Below are 23,337 nucleotides of genomic sequence, written 5' to 3'. Positions count from 1 at the left end.
AACTAAAATTGTCGGGTTCTATCTTAAGCTTGGCTTTCTAGAGGCCCACTAACATAATTAAACTTATGCCAACATTCACAGAATTCCCAAAAATTGGGGCGTTACAACTCTACCCCACTTAAAGAAATTTTGGCCTCGAAATTTACCTGATCCAAATAGTTGAGGGTATTGTTGACGCATAGTCTCTTCTGATTCCCAAGTAGCTTCTTCCCTTCCATGATTACGCCACAGTACTTTTACCAACGGAACCGACTTCCTTCTTAGAACTTTAACCTCTCGATCTAAAATTTGTATAGGTTCTTCCTCAAAGGTCAAATCAGTCCTTACTTCAATCTTCTTCACTGGTACAACATGTGAGGGATCTGATCGATATCGTCTTAACATAGACACATGAAAAACGTCATGGATTCTGTCTAACTCTGGTGGTAATTCTAACTGATACGCTACTGGCCCTACCCGCTTAAGAACTCGATAAGGCCCTATAAATCGCGGACTCAATTTGCCTTTATTGTCGAATCTCAAGATCTTCTTCCAAGGTGAAACCTTTAAGAAAACCATATCCCCAACCGTGAACTCTATCTCTTTGCGCTTTAGGTCCGCATACGACTTCTGTCTATCAGATGCCTCCTTTAATTGATCTCTTATCAACTTAACCTTACTTTCAGTATCTGCCACCATCTCCGGTTCAAGCACTTGTCATTCACCCAACTCTGTCCAATACGTAGGCGTACGACATCTCCGCCCATAAAGTGCCTCATATGGAGCCATCTGAATACTTGCTTGGTAGCTGTTATTGTATGCAAACTCCCCCAATGGCAAGTAGTCCTCCCAACTCTCACGAAAATTGATGATACAACCCCTTAACATATCCTCCAAAATCTGAATAACCCTCTCCGACTGTCCATCTGTCTGTGGGTGAAAGGCAGTACTGAAATCCAAACGTGTACCCAATGCCACCTACAACTTCTTCCAGAATCGAGACGTAAACCTAGGGTCTCGGTCGGAAATAATCGACACTGGCACTCCATGTAGTCGCACTATCTCTGCCACATACAACCTAGCCAACTTTTGCAGGGAGTAATCAATACGAACTGGTATGAAATGGGCAGATTTTGTTAACCTATCCACCACTACCCACACAGAATCTTTCTTGGTGGGTGTCAAAGGTAGCCCACTCACAAAGTCCATAGTGACTCTCTCCCACTTCTACAATGGAATTTTCACTGGTTGCAGTAATCCAGAAGGATATTGATGTTCAGCTTTCACTTGCTGGCATGTCAGACATTTCCCCACGAACTCCGTTACTTCTCGTTTAAGCCCAGGCCACCAATACAGTTCTCGCAAGTCGTGATACAACTTATTCCCTCCAGGATGCATGGCACAAAGTCCCCCATGAGCTTCCTTCAATATTGACTGTCTCAAGTCAGAATCCTTCAGAATACAAATTCTTCCTCGGAAACACAGAACTCCATCACCATTTAAACCGAACTCAGAAGTTTCTCCTTCCTTAACTTGTTGAAAACGAGCAACCAAAGACTCATCTTCCAACTGCTTTTCCTTAATCTGGTCCACCCAGGTTGGCCTTACTTGCAATTCAGCCAATAAACTACCATCATCATACAGACTCAAACGAGCAAACATTGATCTCAGATCAGATACGGTTCTACGACTTAAAGCATCGGCTACCACATTAGCCTTGCCTGGGTGATACTCGATCGAACAGTCATAATCCTTAAGCAACTCAATCCATCTCCTTTGCCTAAGGTTCAGCTCTTTCTGAGTCAACAAATACTTAAGACTCTTATGGTCAGTGTATATAATACACCTTTCTCCGTACAAGTAATGTCTCCAAATCTTAAGTGCGAATATCATTGCTGCCAACTCTAAATCATGAGTCGGATAGTTCCCCTCATGAGGCTTAAGCTGTCGTGATGCATATGCAACCACCTTACCCTCTTGCATTAACACGCAGCCCAAACCCACGTATGATGCGTCACTGTACACACTAAAATCCTTCCCAGACTCCGGCTGAATCAACACAGGTGCTTCAGTTAGAACTTTCTTCAACTTCTCAAAAGCTTCCTGCTACTTCTCAGTCCATACAAACGGTACTCCTTTCCTTATGAGTTTTGTCAGAGGTGCTGCCATCACAGAAAAACCTTCCATAAACATTCTGTAGTATCCTGCCAACCCTAGGAAACTCCGTATTGACCTAGGCGGCTTCCACTCCAAAATTGCTTTAATTTTTCGAGGGTCCACTTTAATCCCCTCAGCAGAGACCGCATGTCCTAAGAAGGTTACCTCCCTCAACCAAAGTTCAGACTTGCTGAACTTCACAAAGAGTTCCTTCTCCCTTAACACTTGCAGCACTATACGGAGATGCTCATCATGTTTCGCTTCAGTTTCAGAATATACCAGGATATCGTTAATAAAGACGACTACGAACTGATCAAAAAATGGTTGGAACACACGATTCATCAGATCCATAAATGCTGCAGGAGCATTCGTCAATCCAAATGGCATAACCAGAAACTCGTAATGACCATACCGAGTCCTGAATGACGTCTTATGGATATCCGCCTCCTTGACCCTTAACTGATAGTATCCAGATCGAAGGTCAATCTTGGAAAATACCGAAGCTCCTCTAAGTTGGTCTCTAAGTTGGTCAAATAAATTATCAATCCTTGGCAGAGGGTATTTGTTCTTTATCGTCAGTTTGTTCAACTGGCGGTAATCGATGCACATGCACATTGTCCCGTCCTTTTTCTTCACAAATAGCACCGATGCTCCCTATGGAGACACGCTTGGCCTAATGAAGCCCCTATCCAATAACTCTTGAATCTGAGCCTTTAACTCCACTAACTCCTTCGGTGCCATCCTATACAGTGCAATGGACACAGGTGCCGTTCCAGGCAACAAATCTATTCCAAACTCAAATTCTCGGTTCGGAGGCAATCCTAGAAGCTCATCCGGAAAAACATCTTGGAACTCTTTTACGGTCCTAACCTTATCCACTGTCAGTCCCTCCTCTTCTGACTGACTTACAAATGCCAAATAGACCTCATAACTTTTCCGAATCCACTTTTCGGCTCTTAATGCCGACACCACATTGGACAAATAATTCATTCGCTCACCTATCACCATAACCTCCTCATCCTTTGTGGTCCTTAACACCACTCGTTTAGCAGCACAATCCAGAGTCGCTTTATGCTTAATAAGCCAGTTTGTCTACCCTAACGGTAACTCCATCAGATCTCCAGGGAAAATCTTACCTTGAGTTTCCAAGGGTACATCCCTATACAGTTTGTCTACCCTAACCGAGTGACCCAAAGGACTTAGTACAGATACCCCACTCACAATCTCCTCAGAGCAGTCCAAGTTGTCCATAATCCGTTCTGTGGCCTCCAACCAATATTTCGCCACATTCAGGGCTATACCAAACACGCCCTTAAAGATCTCCGCTCCGTTAGCCCGAAGTCGTTCAGAAATAGATCCCCGAACTCTATTGCCTGTACTTGCCCCGACAACCCTTTCTAGAACACGAAGCATTGCCTGTGACATGGCATCATCCTCGGCACCGCGGTCATGAGACTCTACCTCTGTTGCCGGTGGTATCGGTGCATCCACCACCGGTATATGTCTCGAAGATAAAGATCTCGCTCGAGCACTTCCTCAGCTCCGTCCACGGCCTCTTGTACTCATATCGTATTATCTTGATTACGAATTTTTATACATCAATTAATATTCTAATGTTTATTACAGATGTTTTATGAATTAGACAGTAGTTCAGAGTTTGTTTTCGCAGAATCGAAGTCTAGCTATAGTTTCAGTTTCCTAGGGCTTAGTTTATCCTACAGTCTCAGTTTTGTAGCCTTTACGCTATATTATCTATAGTACTATCTCTAAGGTTTAGTACTAACTATAGTTCAGTATATAAAACAGAATAGTACTTACAGCCTTGGTGCCGGGGATTCAGTGTGCCACCTCATCAGTTTCCAGATAAACTCAAAAGATTTAGACTTTTTGAAATCCATTTTCCAAACATTTGTGTTAAAAAAAAACAAGTTCGGAGATTATCTCTTTTAAACAGGAAATTTTCAAAAGTCAGGTTTTTCCAAAAATACCCTTTTTTTGGCATAAAGTTTTGAAAACCCTTTTTGGACCCGATCCACAGCCGAGTTGTTGCAACCTAGGCTCTGATACCACTAAATGTAGCACCCCAAACCTAGCCCAGTCGTTAAGGCCGAATCTGGCGTGCCACTTTGAAGTCAAAAACCCATGTTCCCTTTTTAGTGTTTTAAAAAGCCAACTTTTGTCAAACTAACCAAGTGAATGGAAGCTGGGCACCAGGTAGGTATCTATAACAGAGAATGTGAGCCATGAAGGCTGCTTAAGTACCAAGCTCTCCGATTGGATCCAATCCTAGACATGCCCACATCCATTGCCACACTTGGTTATAACAAGTTGAAATTTCTTTGAGTGATTATCTTTGGTAAATCGAATATTCGTGACGTCGTGTTATTTTTAAAAAAACAAGTATCATTTTGAAATCACGCCCTAAGTCTAGCCCATTTGAATTAGTATCCATCAATTTAAAGTTGTTTTTAATAATATAATCCCAGAAAAATCAAAGAAGAAAATAAAGTTAAAATGGTCTTATTACAACCCAAAAATTAAATAGCAATTAAAAATAACTTAAGAAAACCAGTCCCTTTTTTAAACCCAAAAGTATTCACCATGGTCACTCTGAATCCCCTCCGGCTCCAAGTCACCCACATCAAGGCTCACCTGCAAAGTTAAAGAAGGGGTGAGTTTGGGGAAACTCAGTGTGTAAGGAAAACCCATTCAAAGCCCAAGTCAGCTCAAGCCTATTGGGCCTAAGCCCATTCAGGTAGCTGTGTTACTGGACCAGAGCCCTTTTCAGATTACAATAAACTGGGCCTTAGCCCTTTATTCAGATAACAGTATGGCCCATAGGCCCATTTCAAAATACATGCAACGTCAATAACATATGCAAGCCCATTTGGGGAGACTACTCAACCCACCAACCACTACACTCCACCCGTACCAGCCCTACACTCCATGTGGGGAATAGCTCAACCCACCCAGCCCAACACTCCACAGTTGCAGCCTTGCTGCTCAGTTAACAGTAAATTGAGGCAAAGCCTCCAGTACGTGGACAAGCCACTTTCAGTACTTCCTCCGTCAATATCCCAATCCCATGCATCAGATAATAACAACATGGCATGCAGTAAATAACAACAGTCAAACATGCATTTAGGTCAATTTAACCCTAGGGGTATTTTGGTAATTTATCTTCTAGGGGTAAAACTGTAAATTTTCCACTTTTAAAGGTATTTCAGTAATTTATCTATTTTATGGTTTTTCATGGATATTCCTACTTTTCACGTACTAACAGAATCACGTACCGAGGGTTCTTACCGAATTGGGTCCGTTGGCCCATCATTCTAATTTTGGCCCATTAAGCCCCAAAATATCAAGGGCACAGAAATCATGCACTTTGCAGTCCAAATTTTGCAGCTTACCGAAAACATTAATCGATTTACCTCACAAGCATTTGCACACTCGCAAATCTACAAAATACCGGTTTTCGGCATTTCGGCTTTTCGACTTTTGCCGATCCAGACTAAGAAAGAGGGTGTTAGTTACACACCTGTTTGCGACGATATGCTGACGAGATCCACACGCGAACCGCCTACAATTGGATTACTAACACGTTAATCTAACTATTCAAATACAAACTACGTATTAACCCCTTACAATATTCGGCCAACCACACCTACAGATCATAGTAAGCTTATAAGAAATCAATAAGCAACTCATTAACAAATTTTTGTCAATGTTTACCACATAATCATAATTTCACTACAAGCTGTCTTCCTAAGCAACAGTCACTAAATTAAATTATTTATAACTGGAGCTACGAAACTTCAAATCAAGTGCAGTTAATTTTCCCTGAAAATAGACTCATATATCTTCTATCCATAAAATTTTCAGAATTTTTGGTATGGCCAATCAATACCAGATTTTTCTTAAAGTTTCCCATGTTTCACTGTTTGACTAATCTGACCACTCTTCATTACGAATCAAATTTCTCATTGTAAAGAATTCAAAATATGTTCTCGCTTATTCCATTTGAAACTAGACTCATTAAGATTTAATTACATAATTTATGCAGCTTCTAACTCATCTCTCACAATTTATGGTGATTTTCCAAAGTCACGTTACTGTTGCTGTCCCAAGCAGATTTATTACCAAATCACTCTTTCACACCTAACTTGCATGCTTGTTATTTAAACATGTATATCACCAATCAATCATCACATATCTATGATTTTACTTAAGTATAATCTCCATTTCATCATTTTAAAGCACAACATGTTAGCCGATTTTTCCCCTTAGCATCTAAGGCATATGCATGCTCATTTGTTTGGCTCAACTTCACCTATCTTCCATTTTTCATCAAAAGAACATGAAACAACAACCATTTCCTTCATTTTAATTCATGACTAAATGCTCACAACACAACTAAAAACCAAAATATGCTTCAAGAGTTAAGGTAGAATCAAGAAGAACTCATGAACATCAAGATAGAAGCATACTACCATGAACTTACCTTCAATTTTCTTCCCCAAGTGACCGAACATTCAAGAGCTTTCTCCTCTCCTTTCTCTTCTCTAACTTTAGGCTATGATGAACAAAGATGGACAAAACTTTGTTCTTTTCACCCCTTTTTTTTAATAAAATTTCATATTTCATCCATTTAATTCTTTAATACAAAAGAAATGAAATTCCCATCATGGAACATTTACCTAAACCATTATCATGGAACATTTACCTAACCCATTATCATGGAATATTTACCTAATCCATTATCATGAAACATTTACCTAACCCATTATCAATTTGTATCAATTTGTACTATAAATTATGGATATCAAGTGCTCATATTGTCTACAACAACATGATGGCTGGCCACTTCATGTAAAATGGGAGGTTTGACATGCAAATCCTCCTATTTATTTGGCCACTTCAATTTAGCCTATAGCATTTTCAAACATTTTCACATAGGTTCTATTTCATAATTTCACCCCCTTTTTCTTATGGAACAAAAATTAACTAAAATTGTCGGGTTTTATCTTAAGCTTGGCTTTCTAGAGGCCCACTAACATAATTAAACTTATGCCAACATTCACAGAATTCCCGAAAATTGGGGCGTTACATAAAACACCAAAAATGCGGAAGGACCGCGCGCGCAATTTCCCCTTTAATTAAAAACACGAGGATCCTATGCGGGTTTGGATCGGGTCGGGTCAGGTAGGCTTAAAACGACGTCGTTTTGGAGTTAAAGAGCAGCCCCCAAAACGACGTCGTTTTGGGGGGCTATATAAGGCCAAAATTTGACAAAAAAATCATTTGGTGAGGAGAGAAAGAAAAAAAAAAAGAAGAAGAGAGAAAGAAGAGAGAAGGGAGGGGGAAGGGGGAAGGGGGAAGGGATTCCCGGTGGTGGACCGGTCACCGGTCCGGTCGTCGGACCGTCGCCAGCGCCGGCGCCGGCAACCGTGTACGGTGGCCGAAAAAGGTAAATTTTTTTATTTTTATTTTTAAGCTAAATGATATAATATATATATGTATATGGTTATAAGTAGGAAAAGAAAAAAAGAAAATAATTTATTCGAAAATATATAAAAAAAAAAGAAATCACCTTCGTTCTTTGATTTCGATTTTTGTTCTCTGTTTCTCTGATTTTGTGTTTGATTTGGTGATATTCTCTTGAATATTGATGGAATCGCTATCTTTTTTGCTTAAAAATCGAATGCTTTTCTTTGTATATATTTTTTAGAGTTGCCGAAAAAAAAACCCTACAAAGAATTTCCATTTGGTTTTTATAACCATTTACAAGTGTTAGTTGATGATTATTTCTTCTCTCTGCAGGTGCAAGTTGGTAGTGGTTGGAAGCAGTAGAGGGCTGACGTCAGTGGTGTGCTGTAGGCATGGCCGGTGAAGGAGTGGGTGGTGACAGAGGAGTCAGAGAGTTGGTCAAAGGGCAGAGGCGGCTAGGGTAGATTAGGGTTTCAAAAAAATTTTGTATAATGGGTATTGGGCTTGGGCTAGGTAATTAGGTTTAGTTTTGGGTTAAGCTTTAGTGGGCTATTTGGGTTTGGGTGAAATTGGGTTTAATTTGTTGGGTTTTAGTTTAATGTGTTAGGTTTTGGGGTTTAGTATGAAGGGTTTTGGAGTTTAATATAAAGGGGCCAAAATTGGCCTACAACAGTTGAAAAAAGAACAAAACCAGGTGTAATGAATTTCCTTCTTAGTTCTTAGATGTGCCATGAATTAGGGTTTTGAGCATACTGTTGACCAAATGAACAAAAGTCAAAGAGTGCTGAGCCTCATTTCTCTGCAACAACCACAGTCGTGTTACATTAGGCACTGATAATAAAAGGTATTGATCAATATATGCCTTTTGTCTTTACTAGGTATTCAAGGGAAGGAGAACGAGAAATAGGAGACTAAGCTACCACTTAGGTTTTTTTTGGACAGGAAAGATCTCCCGTCACTCGTTCTCTGGGGTAGATATAGGGGGTCACTTCTTGTCAGGTAGTTGACAATACAAGAGGTAAGTAAGATGGTGTGGTCAGCTAGGTGGCAAGGTCATTATATGTTAGTTGTCAAGTCATATAGTGTATTGTGTAGTCCTACTTTGACATTCTCTCACTTGAGACTTTATGATGTTGTTATGTCTCAGTGATCCCTATAGAAGGTACACATTAAGTGGTCTCTCAATAGTTTTTATAAAGGTGCATAGCGAATCATCTTTAAGTTAATTCCACTAGGATACGAGGAGGGTTCCTATAGACAATCTTAGGCAAGGGATCGTCTCAAACGGTCCTCAGTCAAGGAGAGTTTGTATATTGGTCGTTCTTAGTGAAGGGTGGTCTATAGATTATAAAATGACTTGCTTCAAGACCTTCCGAACAACTACCACAAACAAAGAGTAAAACATATGAATTATGCTGCAAAGGGTTTGACAGGTGGAAAGTTGCATTGTTTTGTGCATGTTGGTGACATTTTAGAAAACGAAGGATGCATCGAAAGATCTGGAATGGATGCACTAATGATAGAACATTACGGGTAGGAAGCTACGTCAACGATGGAGCTAGATTTTGAGATCCTTTCGTGAAACACTTGTTCAATAGAGGTTGGTCGGTGAAATGTTAATTATGTCGGGCTTAAATCGAATTGTTTTTAAGAATCCCTTTAAATACCCTCATGGCCAGAGGTTTAAGGTTCACTTGCTTCACTTTTCAAACTTTCTAAACGTTGGGTTGAGGTTACGGATAAGTGTTAGATGGAATCGAGTGAAATAATTTCGATTTAATTGAGTCGATAAATCCTATTTTATCTTACTAATTTAATTTAAAAAAATTTCGAATTGAGTCGAGTGAAATGAAATTCGAGTTGAATCGAATGAAATTGTTTGAGTTAAATTAAAAAATTAAACATGTCGAATTAAAATCTTATTACAATATAACTAATTCTATGTTAGCTAGAGCAAATAAATTTAAAACCATATATATTTTGAAACTTTTTCAAAGCAAAATAAAAAATATATTTTAATATAATAACTTGAATCATTAATTAACTTATTTAAGTCCCCAAAATTATTATTCCGGAGAATTTCTAATGTTTTAACTTTTTTTATATATATTTTAGATTTTTTTAGAATTTTTTGAAAACATATAAAATTTGGGATTTTTATAAATATTTTGAAATTTAAAATTTATTTTGAATAATTTTGTAATTTTTGTTGAGAGAGACCAATGTATTAATTTTCAAACTTGATAAGGATCAAAGAGTATTTACACTAATCTGTTATTTGAATTGTAAAATTTAACTTGGTTCGAACTCGAAACTCGAATTACTTATTTGAGTTGTCTTGAATCATTCGAATAACCCAATTCAATTAACTCAAAATTTAAATTTTTTTCGAATCTGAATCAAGTTTTAGTCACCTTTAATTGCGGAGATTGATTAGTAAAATGTTAATTTTACAGGTGGCGTCACATCCTACCGCGTGTCTTTCTAGTATAATAAAGTATTAACCGTATATTTTTACAACAAATATTAGAATTTTGGCTGTTTTGGGGAATCGTTTTATAATTACTACAATACAAAAGATAAAAAGCTTAAATTAATATTATTTTTACGGATTCAACAATAAGATGAAACCATTATTTTCTTCAATTTTTTCAACTTATTATTATTTTTAGATATTTTTGACAAAGCATTTTTGAATTAATCACATTTACCTTCATTTTTTTATAATACACCCGATTATGAAATCTAACTAATTTTACATGTCATCCATATTTTAATAAACATATAATTATTTAGTAATTGTTGTGCGAGGATGTCTATTTTATTGTACATGTTTGATATCCGTAATTATCCCTTCTAATAAGATTGTTTCTAAAATTTAAACACCTTTTTTTTTGGAGTGTAATATGTTTTACTACTACATGTACTTAACATTTGTTGGTGACGGTGTATGTTATTATTATTGTTGTTAAATCAATGGATTTGTATGTGCTAATCAATGTTTCTACAGCTGAAAAGGTGGTTGAATTGGTCATATTACTAATTTTCGATTTGACTGAATTGATTAAATAAATTAATAAGTTTAACTTTTTTCCCCGAATTGGTGTGCCAATTGATTCGGTTTCAACAACGTTGATACTAACTGTCCTTCTTAGCTATTGGGATTAAAAACAAATACGTTAGAAACAATTTGTGCATTCTAAAATGAATGTAAGCATTGTGATTGGAATTCGATCAAATCAATTAGACAAGTTGATTGGAGTGAAAATCAATCAATATTTCAACCAAACAAAAAAAGTTAAATCGACTTATAAGCAAACTGTTTGAAATCCGTAAAAACACTAAAAATTAAGACAAAAGAATGATCAATTGAACTGATTTTATAAATTTAATTAGTTATTATTTAATCATGAATCAAACTAATCAAACTAAAAATCGATCATTTGATCGATTCGATAATCGATGTGGTTATTAAAACATTAAATATAAGAATATTATATTTCATTTTTTTTTCCCTTTGCAAATAATACACATACAAGATACGTCATAGGTAGGACAAGTGAGTAACTAACCCCAAGACCCAGTCATCGATTGAATTCTTCACTCTTTTTTCAGTAAACCTTTCAACATCGAGTAGGCTGTGACTTTAAATTTCAAATTTTCAGCAGTCTTTTATTAATTAATTATCATGTAATGGAACTCATGGCTTTAAACATATCAGTCTATAAATACTATGCTACAAAATCCCATTCTTCTCCATCATCATCCTATTGCCAATTTTCCATTCATTTGAAGATTTCATTTACTATCAGAATTCGGCCTTAAAAATGGGTTTAACACAGGCGAAGATGATGCTGCTGTTCATAGCCATGATGGTCCTCATCTCATTTGCTGCCGCCATTGTTACCCCTCACGATTTGATTCTCAAACCTTCCAATCTCGGTTAGTTCTTCTTATATGTTATAGCTAGGGTCTCTGAAATTTTCTTCTTCTTCTTCTTCATTTTTCTATTGTTTTTATGTTGATAGGTCAGAATTAAGTTGTATAATTTTATGAGAGTTGAAATGCAATTTCATCTTTTAATAGTTTATATCTTTATAGTTTTTTAAAAAATTAAATCAAAATTTTATCATTTTTAAAAAGTCAGAATGCAAAATTTTACTATTTTTCAAATTAAAGTCTTGTAAAATTTAAAGAGTCAAAAGTGAAATTTTACATTTTAAGGATGGACCGCCGGCCAACACTCACTATGGTCGCCTCCGATTCAATAATTATAGAACTTTCAAAATTTTAGTGATTAATAAAAATTTTCAAAAAAAAAATAGAGTTAGAGGCTCTTTTTCTAAAATTAGGGTTAGGTGGAACAAGACTCTCTAGCTCCAATAACGTTCTGTCTCTATGTCGTGTTGAGTTGAATTTAGATTTAATTTACTTAAGAACATTTTAACTTTTTTTTAATATATTTTAAATAAATTTTCTTTTAATATATTCTAATTAAAATTTAAATTTTTATAATATATAGTAATATAAGAAAAATCGTTTTGTTATCCCTACATATGAATAATTATATATAAAAGGAAAGTTTTAAAGCCTTCCATATTGAGAATATTATGGGTAAATTTCAATTTCAATCCTTCTACTTTTTAGATTTTAAGAGTAGTTAAATTTTAATTTAATCCTTATATTTCGCTTACATTTGAGACTTAATCTATATACTTTAAATTTGGCTTAATACGTTACGTCAAGTTTTATAATGTTATTAGTTAATCTAAATACTTTATTCTAATTAAAATGATTATATGAATTTTTAAGAATGTTAACACTGTTAAAATTCTTTATTAAATTCAGGTCCTAAAATATTATTTTTTTGTTACGTCAATACCAAGTGTATTTTATTTTTTTCAAAATGTCACACCAACACAAAAGAATTCTAACATTGTTAACAAATGGATATAAATTTTTAAATTTGAAAATAGAGAAACTAAATTCTTAAAAATAAAAGTATAGAGATTAATTCTAAATATACGAAAAGTATAAAAAAATTGAACAAATTATAATTTTTAAATTTTTATACTATAATTTAAATTAATAAATAATAAATTAATCCAAACCATGCTAATAATATTAATGATGATGATATTTGCATGTAGGACGAAAGATTCTTGGGTATTATGACCCTCCTAGCACATATGGCCCACCAAGCGGAGGGGGAGGCACTACATGCTGTAAATAAGAAGCCATCGAGAATACAATAAGAAGGATCATATATAGCATAAGAGCCTAAGAAGTTAGTGTGTTGTATGTGAGTATATGCATTTTTTTTTATAATATTGATGCTACGTTTGATAAGAATATTATACTTTGAATGTGAGATACGATATTTGTTGTCAGGGCAATTTAGATTAACTTATACCTTGAATTCAAAGTGAAAATCGAACATGAATCCATTCTTATAAAGCTACTTCAATTGATTAAATTCTTCATTAAGAGTTTTAAAACAATTTTTAAGTGTTTGGAGGTGATTGAGATCGATTAAATGTCTCTGAGGGTCGAAACAAGTTAAAATAGGGGAGGAATATTGTTCTGTCATAGTTGTATCGATACACCAAAAGTTTGTCCAAACAACTGTTTAAACATAAGAATGAACATGGTGATCAAAATTGCAGTTTAAAGAAATGTTCGAACATGAGGAGCAACTTCATAGACTAGGACAACTAAACTCTTATTTTGGTTGAGGAGAAAAAAAAACTAAGCTCTTAACAATCTCTCACTTTGGATTTTTGACAAAATTTATCGGCAAATGACTAAAACAACTTTACCTTTCACCATGCATAAAATAAAGATATCAAGGAAAGAAAACTTCAAAGCAACAACAAAAATGGAAATAGTAAAACGATGATGATGATGACAACAACAACAAAAAATTGGTAGTAATAATCATCAATAAACCAGCAAATTATCAACTTATCTCCCCCTTTTTGTCAAAAGGCCAAAAGACTCCCCTTGTCAGTTCTATTCTGTTCCAGTCTCTGGTTGAATAGGATTTTGAACATCCGTGTATGTTTCAGCTCAACCTCTTCTTCCAAAATAGTACTAATGAGCCTCAAACCATGAATAGAAATTTATCTACATGTACTTCCAATCATCAAATTCGAATGTTTGCTAAATAAAAACAACCCCCAAGTTAAATCATCCCAAATGCATAAACCATAATTAGCATAAACATAAACCAAACCATATCAAAATCAACAAACTTACTCCCCCCTCACTCTATCCTCCCCTTGCTCATTTGCTTCAAATTTATTTAAGGGGATGAGGTGCTACATCTTCAACAATAGAGATTGTAGCTTGTGGAACAACAAGTACCTTCTCCACAAAATGAAGTATGTTTGATCTTTGAAATATTCTCAATATGATCCACTTAAGTTGTAACCTTATGCTTGACATGAGCATCAATAACTTGTTGATCTTCATAGCTCAAATGTGATCGATCTTTTCTCACCCATTTTTTTTTTTGTGGTCTTCTTGTTCCATTCTGATATGAACTTCTAATATTGAATCCTTTTAAACACAGTGAGGTTTGATGTGCCCTTTTTTTCCCCCACAATAAAAGCATATGTGTTTACCTTCCTTCTTGCCACATATATGATGCTGCCTAGGTGATGTTCTGATCAATGTTACAACATTACATTGAACAAGACTTGTTTGTCTCCACATTTGATTTTTCATTAGCTTGTAACAACGAGATCTAATTTGTCTGGCCTTTCCACAATAGTATAAACATGTTTTCTATTCATCTTTTTACCTGTCTCAAAGGGAGAAGTAGTAACCATCTCTTTAGATTTAATAAAATTCGTGGGAGATATAAGTTTCTTAACATGTTCATTACAACCAGGTTCCAATCTCCCAACATCAGAGATATCATCATTTTGGTTTTCATATTTCTTGAGAGTGGCTTTGACATCATTTAACTTTTTCTCGTTTGGATTCAAAGTTACATCCATTTTAACAATCATCTTATCATTTTCTTTGATTGTTTCATCAAGCATCTCGTTAACCTTTTCCAAATAAAAAAATCACATCATTTTTCTTTTTGAGCACGGTTTTGACCCTTTCTTTTTCTCCTCTGAAAATGATAATTTCTTCCCTTAAGGGCTTATTCAATTGACACAGTGCTTTCATGTTCTTCAACATATGACTGAATGCATCCTGTAGGTTGTTGCTAGGAACATCACTGTCATTGTTTGAATTTAATGCTTTAATCACCATAGGTAGACGTGAGATATAACAATATTTCTTCTTAGACTTCATTATTGCAAATCATAGCTCAAGATCCCTTTTAAATATGTCTGAAGTCAAGCTTTGATAACAATTGTTAGAGTCTCGAATTACTTTCTGTCCAATTTGATGTTCAGACATATGTTTGAATAGAGGTGTGGATAGAACAAAGGCAATCAACAAATAAGAGAAGAGAAATAGACACAAGAGATTTATTAACGCAACTCGAATTCACCATTTCTACTATGCAAACCCTCACTTAGTGAATGATTTTATTCAAAAATTATCTGGATCACCTATTGGCTTTAGTCTAATCTACCCTTACCTAAATAAGTAATTGCAAACCCAATAATGAACCCAATTGTTACAAATACTCGCCACAAATAACCTCACTTACAATAAGATTTTGCTTTCCAATGAGAGCTTCACACAAGAACGTAAAAACACAAAACAAAGATAAGCAAATAAACAACCAAAAGCTCCACAAGCACACCAAGGATATGCGACAATGTAGCCTATTTATAGGCTAAAAATCGACAACTTCTCCAAGTAGTTTTGATAAGGTAAAACTCATGGTTGAATTTATCTCTTGAACAATCTTCAATAATTGTCCCTTCAAGTAAAATAGGTAAGTTTGGTCTCCAAGTTCGATTTGTTCTTCTTTTCTTTACCCAAATTCGATCAACAACATTAATGATAACCTAAAACATGGCTTGAGGATCATTTGCCAATTGTGTAACACATTATGAAGATCAAAGTAAAAAAAAATGCCAACTTTATATTGTACTTAGTTGTCTTGAAAGCATGTCCATATTGTTATCGAAAGATCTGTCTAAACATAATGATCAAACTTGCAGTTTAAAGTAATGTTCGGACATGTGGAACAACTTCAGACACAAAAACAACTAAGGTCCTAACAAACATGTTCTAAAATTTATTCTTCACATGTGTTTAGAAAAAGAGTCATTTTAAATCCAAATTGACATTTAACTAAAAAGTTTAGGCTATACTCGGACATGAAGCAAGAACTTTTGGGACCTAAGATAAAAAGTTAAATTATAATTTTTTTAGTGTTAAAATAATTTTGTATTATTTTTTAAGTATAAAAATATTAATTTTTTTATGAAAACAATACAAAGGGGAGAGGGCAAGATTAATGGAAAGACTTGATTGGAATGATACTTTAGTTTAAGCATTCAATAAGAAGAATTTGAAATTTAAGGATCAAATTAAAAATATTTGTTGACACCATTTTTTGTTTGAAACGGGGTCGACTTGGGTTTTGAAAAATGAAACGGGAAATGGGAGTCGCCACCAATCTTTTTTGATAAGGTGTGATCGGGTCACCTTTAAAAGCGGTTGTTTTTAATAAACAATTTAATTTTATTAAAACAACAAGTTTGGTCTACGAAATTTAGAAAACGGGTTCGGGAGTCGGTTACGTACGAGGAAGGATTAGCACCCTCGTAACGCCCAGAATTGGTACCTAGTTGATTAGTTAATGTCTTAATGTCGAAGATTGAAAACTTTAAAGAAATTTAAAATACGATCCTTTTTTTAAAAAAAATTCGAATGGAATGAGTTTAAATTCAATAGGATATTTGACAATTTGGTTAAACGAGAAATCGAAACCCAGTACCTTAGGGCACGTTCCTCGAATTTCCAAACGCAAAACATTGCCTTATTTTTGAAAAGTTTTTAAAAGGATATTTAGCTATTTGGTCGAACGAGAAATCGAAACTCAGTACCTTAGGGCACGTTCCTCGAATTTCCAAACGCAAAATATCGCCTTATTTGGAAATATTTCCCTTTTTTAAAATATGATATTCATGTGCATGGCGGAATAATAAACATGATTATGTAAATAAAAAAATGAACAAAACGAATAATAAATAAATCATACATTCCATAGCAAATAAATAAATAAATAAACTGAAGCATAAAAAATAGACATATAAATACATAGTAAATGATCATACAAAACAATAAAGGAAAATAGATGAAAATTATAAAATATGAACATGTATATGTACATGTATATTTAAGGGAAATATGCATATGTATGTATATACATAGAATTACGAAAATATGAAAGATATATATGTATTAGGAGATATAAAAATATAAATATCTACATGTATATGTATATAGAAGTTATAAAAAATTTAAGTATATATATGTATATTCGTGAGAAAAAGAAAAAGAAAAGTATGTATATAGGTATATATATAGATGTATAGATAAATTATAAATATAAAATATAAGTATGTATAAATGCATATATATATATATATATATAGATAAAGTTATAAGAATGTGTGCACGTATATGTATATATAAGCTAAAAAATGTTTATAAAGAGAAATGTACATATATGCACATATATATATTAAGATATATGGATATATATAATAAGATATATAGATATATAACTAAATATAATATTAATAACAATAGGACAAATATATTCAAAATTTAAATAAGCGAATATAAAATAAAATACAACAATAATATTAAACTAATGGTATAATAATAGTAATATATAAAAAAAATATATAAGTACAAATAATAATAATAATAACGAAATGGACCCAATTGGGATAAAAAAATTTAAGGGCATTTGTACAGTAAATAAATGCGCAAATAAGGACCAAAATGGAAAGGCGCGAAAGGGCGAAGGACCTAATGGGAAATAAACCCAATTTCAGGCCAAGCGTCCCCTCCCCAGGGGTCCAACAAATTGAGGACCAAATAAAAAAACGGGAAAAATCTTCGATCCAAATTAAAAAATGAAGAAAAGTCGTAAAAGGACTAAATTGAATCAAATCGAAAATGCGGAAGGGCCTAAATCACAAATAACCCCTTGATAGAAAACACGCGGATCCCCTGAGTTGGGTCGGGTCGACGCGCGGGCTAGGGAGTAAAGCGACGTCGTTTTGGGGCCAGATGAAGCTGGCCAAAACGGCGTCGTTTCCAGGCGCTATAAAAATCAAATTTTTTTTCAGATTTCTCATTTTCTTCACTTTTCTTAAAAAAGAAACTCAAAAACTCTCTCAAGCCCTTTTGGGCAGTCCGGCCTCATGCCTAAGGTCCGACCGTCGGCCACCGCGCCAGTAACCGGCCGTCGGCGATGGTGCCACCGTCTGCGGTGGCCGGAAAAGTCCAAAAAGGCCTATTTTACCCCTCTTTTCGAGTTGGGTTCATATCCGGAGTTAGAAAAGCCAAAATCCTGGCGAAAAGGGCCGAAATCGGAAGAGACCTTTCAGTTCTTCCTTCTCACCTCCGCCGAAATCAGGTAAAACTCTCTTCCCTTCGTTTTGTTTTGCTTTTGAAATCTTTGTAGAAAAAGAAACAAAATAAAATAAAATAAAAAAGGAACGTAAACAAAAAATAAGAAAGAGATGCACTGTAATCAACCTTTTTTTTATTTCATTTCTTTCTGCCAATAAGTGTTTTTTTTTTTACAAAAATCGGAGAGAGCCTATAAAGATGATATTCGGCCTCTTTATAACTGATTTTGCTTCTACTTTTCTCTGTTATTGCTGCTTGCGTGTTTGCTTCTTTGTTGCAGGGGCTGATGGTGGAGTTGGTGGCGGTAGATGGCGATGGGACGTGCGGCTGACAGAGAGCAGCGGCAAGTGGGATACTAGGGTTTCAGTTTCTGAAACCCTAGTCTGATGTGGGCTTGGCTGTTGGGCCAGGGTGCTGGGCCTTTTATTTCTTTCTTGGGCCCGGGCAAATGGGCTGTACAATATTAATCTATATTAATCTATATTTTAAGTACATTAAATGCAATTAATCAATAAGAAAAATAATAGATCTAAAGCCCTTATGTTCTGTTTGGTTTAAAAAATAAATATTTATTTCATTTTCTCAAAAAAAAAACTAAAATAAACATATTTAATTGAAAATTTTAAAAATAATTTTTAAAATATAAAAAAATGTGCTCATTGTTTTACTAAAAATACGTTATAAAGAGATCCTAATTTTATTTAAAATTTAAAAAAAATATCATGTCAGTAATCCGTTAGTAAATTAACGGATTTTTTTACGACAGTGACCGATTCGAGCAATCATCTTAATTAGAGTGACTAAGTTGATAAAAAAAATTAGAGTGACCAAAATAAAAATAATGCTATTTTAAAGTGACCTGCTGGGAAATTTACCCTTTTATCTAACACAAAAACACACGTGGCATAAAACCAAAGCTTTCTAACCAGGCAAACAACTGTTCTTTTTTTTTCAATCTCTATCATCAACTCTCTTCGCTCCAGATTCTTCAAAAAAAAAAAAAGGCCCCAAAAGATACTTTCTTGTACTTCATTGTATTCAAGAATTAGAACAAAGAGATGAAATGAACTTGTAGAAGGCAAATTTTATATATATATACTTTAATTTACTTAGTTTTTTTTTCTAACTATTTAAAATGCAGAGATTGGTTATCCATCATAGACCCCCAGTGATTTCAAGAAGGAAACTTCCTTTATTGGTTGTTGTGGATTCATTTCCATCTTTTGACAGTGTTTCAAGACTACCCATTTCTCCTTCATGTAAGTTTTTTTCTCTATCTTCTTCCCTTTTTTTTGGTGAATTTTACATTTTTTTTTGTGATGGGATTCATGGAATCTTTTTGGGTGGCTTTATTTTTATGAATTAAGTTGAATTTTAGGGTTCATTTTTATTGAATAGATTTGGAAGGGTGTTTATTATTAGTGAAATTAACTGTTAGATGAAACCAGGGTATGAATTTAGCTGGTGTTTTTGAGGTTTTAATTTTGGAGCTAAGTGGGAGTTAAATGAACCAGTTTTAAAGTTATGCATAAATAGACTGGAATTTTGTGTGGTCTCTGATTGTGTTTTTGAGTTAAAGGTGAGAGATGAATTCGGGTTATATTCGAGTTTCGACCGATGATAATCTTCCAAATTTTTATGAATTTGTGAAAAAAAAAACTTTGGAAAGGAACTCTGTATTGTATTTATTTAGTAAGTGAGCAATCCAAAGATTGTTTTCCGGCAATCCCAGAGCTTAGATTAGTTAGTTTATGCAGTCACCTCAACAAGTCTGCAAATCCGGGGTTCAGTCTCAACATCTACGACCCCTTCTCTTAGGCTATTGTTTTATTGCATTGCACTCGGGATGCCTTTGTTTGAAGTTTATGTTACTGGAGTTTGAATTTTGATTATAAGATTAGATTTAAGGATCAAAATGCTCTTAGCAGTTTCTTTGGCTTGATATTATGGTAACCGAATCATGTCCTGTTTATCAGCTTGCTCTACATAGTTTTGATTTCTGTTCAGTTTTACTACTGTTTTACTCTTTGTGCATTCATATTTATGTCCGTACACGATACTGATTCTAATCCGGTTTTGTTAGACACAGCAGCATTTGTTAACTTGTTCTGCAACTTTTTTTTCTAGTACAATGTAGAAAAATATCAAGGTTGAGTTCAACGTGCAGCACGTTTAGAACACGAGCATCCAATGTAGGTATTGGATCCGGGGGCTATGAAGATAAGGATGAAAGAGAAGACCAAAGTATTGTGAAGGGCCCGCGCAGTGACAGTTCATCAGAAGCGTAAGTGATGTCCGGTAGATGCTAGTATTTTGGACTTTTCAAACAGCATTTCGGTTTCTCTATAGTTCTATTGTGGTTTTTCCTCGTGGTTCAATAGATGCATAGCTTTTTTCACGTAACAACATATATGCACCGAAGTGCTCATAAATTTACGATGAAGTGAGGTTCTAGTTTGATGTCTTATATATCATCTAATACTATTCATTTTTGCAGTTTGAAGCCTCCGAGTCAAATTCCTTACCCTCTTTCCGTTGCTGGTGTGCTATTGGGATGTACTTTAGTATTGTCACTAATTGCCTTTGCAAAAGGTGGACCTGCATCACTCTTAGCAGCAATAGCAAAATCAGGCTTCACGGCTGCTTTCACATTGATCTTTGTTTCTGAAATCGGAGACAAGGTAACACATTTGTCGTAAATAACTTCATGTATTTTCACCTGTTAATCGCTGCTCATTAGTGCTATGGTCCGATGTTTTGAAACATTCCGAGAATGATCCTAACTAATGATGGATTGAGGTGGAAAGATCATGTTGCAAAAGCCGATAAGTTTGAATAAGGCTTATGATTATTTTATAGATAAATATTTGTTGTCCTGTCTCTCTGTCCTTTTTCGAGGCCTATTACTCCATTTCATTTTTATGTTGATTGAATGGATCTGACTCTTCTTTTGAACATATACTTTTGAATATAAATCTTTGTTCTTTTCATACGCGTTTGATTGTGCTTTTTGAAACCTTTGCCTGATATTCAAGTTATGTTTTTCATCTCTTGACCAGACGTTTTTCATCGCTGCACTCTTGGCCATGCAATACGAGAAAGGATTGGTATTTTCTCTCCTAAATGCTTATCTATGCGTGCTTCCATTCATTCATTAATTTCAGTTTTATGGTATTACTGAACGCTTTTTCTTTCTTGGACTAAATCTATTTTCTTGACATTTATTAAATCATTGGAAAGGTTCTGTTGGGCTCGATGGGTGCTCTTTCTCTTATGACAATCTTGTCAGTAATAATCGGACGGATCTTTCAGTCAGTCCCTGCTCAATTCCAAACCAGTAAGTTCCTACTCCTCACATCTCCCTTGTCTCGTCAAGAATTTCTAATGAGAATTGCTGTTTTCGATGATTTAAGAAGTGCGATTATGAGCATATTGGCTTCTACATAGAAGTAGTATTAACACTGCAATATGTGCCGACTTTCTTTTTAGCCTTTTGATAGATATAAACATTCATTTGAATTTGATTTAGTTCAACCAACTGTTTAGCCATTGGCATGTAATAGTTCTATGCTAAATTGTCTAACACGTTACACCTTCGTTACTTAGGCTTAAGCGTGAGTGTTGGATTATGGTATGTGTCTCTAACACTAAGTTTATCCGTGTATTCGGGCAGTCCTTCGAGGATTGTATTCCTATACCTATGTTTGAATATGTGCTGGACAAGGGCACATCAAACAAAATAAGGAATTAGAGAAACATAGAACCCTACTGTTTCCTTGAGCCCAAGATATTCATGATGTATTATCAAGTTTGTTTACCCTTGAATCTATATATTTTTCGTAATGAATGTATCTATTGTAAAGTTTCTGATGTGCACATTAATGCTTTTCATTTATTGTGCAGCCTTGCCGCTCGGAGAATATGCAGCAATAGCTCTTCTCGTGTTCTTTGGCTTAAAATCTATAAAAGATGCATGGGACATTCCACCGACGGCAGCAAAGAAAGGTGCTGAGGGAGGCCCTGAACTTGATGAGTTTGCTGAAGCTGAGGAACTCGTGAAAGAAAAGGTAATCGGCTGCTTCACATGTCTTATTTTATTAAAAGAAAAAGCTAATAGAGACTTCTATTTTTAACGTATTCAGGCATCAAAACAACTCTCGAATCCACTCGAAATTGTCTGGAAGTCATTCAGCCTTGTGTTCTTCGCTGTAAGCATCTCATTATCCTCTTTTTCTCTCTCCGAAACAAAAGGCTGTACTTTTGGTTGTTTTCGATAACTCCTGATTTATAACTTTACTATAACTTTTAGGAATGGGGAGACCGTTCAATGCTTGCAACAATCGCGCTTGGCGCCGCACAGGTGCAACTTCACTAACTTCGTTTCTTATTTTCTATACGTATATATATATTTCTAAATCAGAATAGTTCAACGGTCTTGGCTACCTTGTCTCTACAGTCACCATGGGGTGTGGCAAGTGGAGCCATTGCCGGACACCTACTTGCAACATCAATTGCAATTCTCGGAGGAGCATTTCTTGCCAACTATATTTCTGAGAAACTGGTAAGACCCGAAACTTCCATCGTGTTATAGTAATACGGACATATTCAGGTACATGCATTTTGACTTACTAAGGAACTGCTGTATGTTCGATCAGGTTGGTTATTTGGGCGGAGCGCTTTTTCTTGTGTTTGCAGTGGCCACATTTTTTGGAGTTTTCTGATTGATTATACAGAACATAGAGCAAATGTCGGGCTAATTTCCGGCGCAAATGTTGTGATAAAATGCTGAGAAAACAATTAGGGCAAAATGTTGCAGTTAGGGGTATTAAGAGGCTGCCATGTTAGTTCTTAGAACGGTTTATTGTATTTAGAATTATATGTGGACTTACATGATTTCTTTGTAGCTTTTAGCTAAATATTGAAGACATGATTGACATGTTTTTGCTACAATTTTCTTCCTTCAATATTTGTTTGTTTGTTTGTTTTTTAATGAATAATAATAATTAACATGAACTATGGACTTGACGTTTTTGTCGGTCCAAAATTTCTGATGTTCAATTTTATCTCAATTAAATCCAAAATTAATCTCGAGTTAGGTTATTATAAGAGCAAACGAGTTCTTTCATTTACTATTAAAAACATTAA

The 23,337-nt window shown here is 34.9% G+C and overlaps 1 protein-coding gene across 1 annotated transcript; it reads left to right on the top strand.

Annotated features, from left to right (window-relative positions):
- Positions 1-19,120: 19,120 nt before the first annotated feature.
- LOC107957054 (protein PAM71-homolog, chloroplastic) lies at positions 19,121-23,142 on the top strand. Its single transcript, XM_016892483.2, has 10 exons — positions 19,121-19,451; positions 20,320-20,476; positions 20,690-20,873; positions 21,252-21,299; positions 21,433-21,529; positions 22,096-22,259; positions 22,335-22,400; positions 22,502-22,552; positions 22,649-22,753; positions 22,848-23,142. Exons 1-10 carry the CDS (start codon positions 19,328-19,330, stop codon positions 22,911-22,913), a joined length of 1,062 nt encoding a protein of 353 aa, XP_016747972.2. The 5' UTR covers positions 19,121-19,327; the 3' UTR covers positions 22,914-23,142.
- The last annotated feature ends 195 nt before the right edge of the window (positions 23,143-23,337 follow it).

The sequence above is a fragment of the Gossypium hirsutum genome, chromosome A02 (assembly GCF_007990345.1).
Source record: "Gossypium hirsutum isolate 1008001.06 chromosome A02, Gossypium_hirsutum_v2.1, whole genome shotgun sequence".
Lineage (NCBI taxonomy): Eukaryota > Viridiplantae > Streptophyta > Magnoliopsida > Malvales > Malvaceae > Gossypium > Gossypium hirsutum.
The sequence above is the reverse complement of the archived record's forward strand: the minus strand, read 5'-3'. Positions and strand labels throughout refer to the sequence as shown.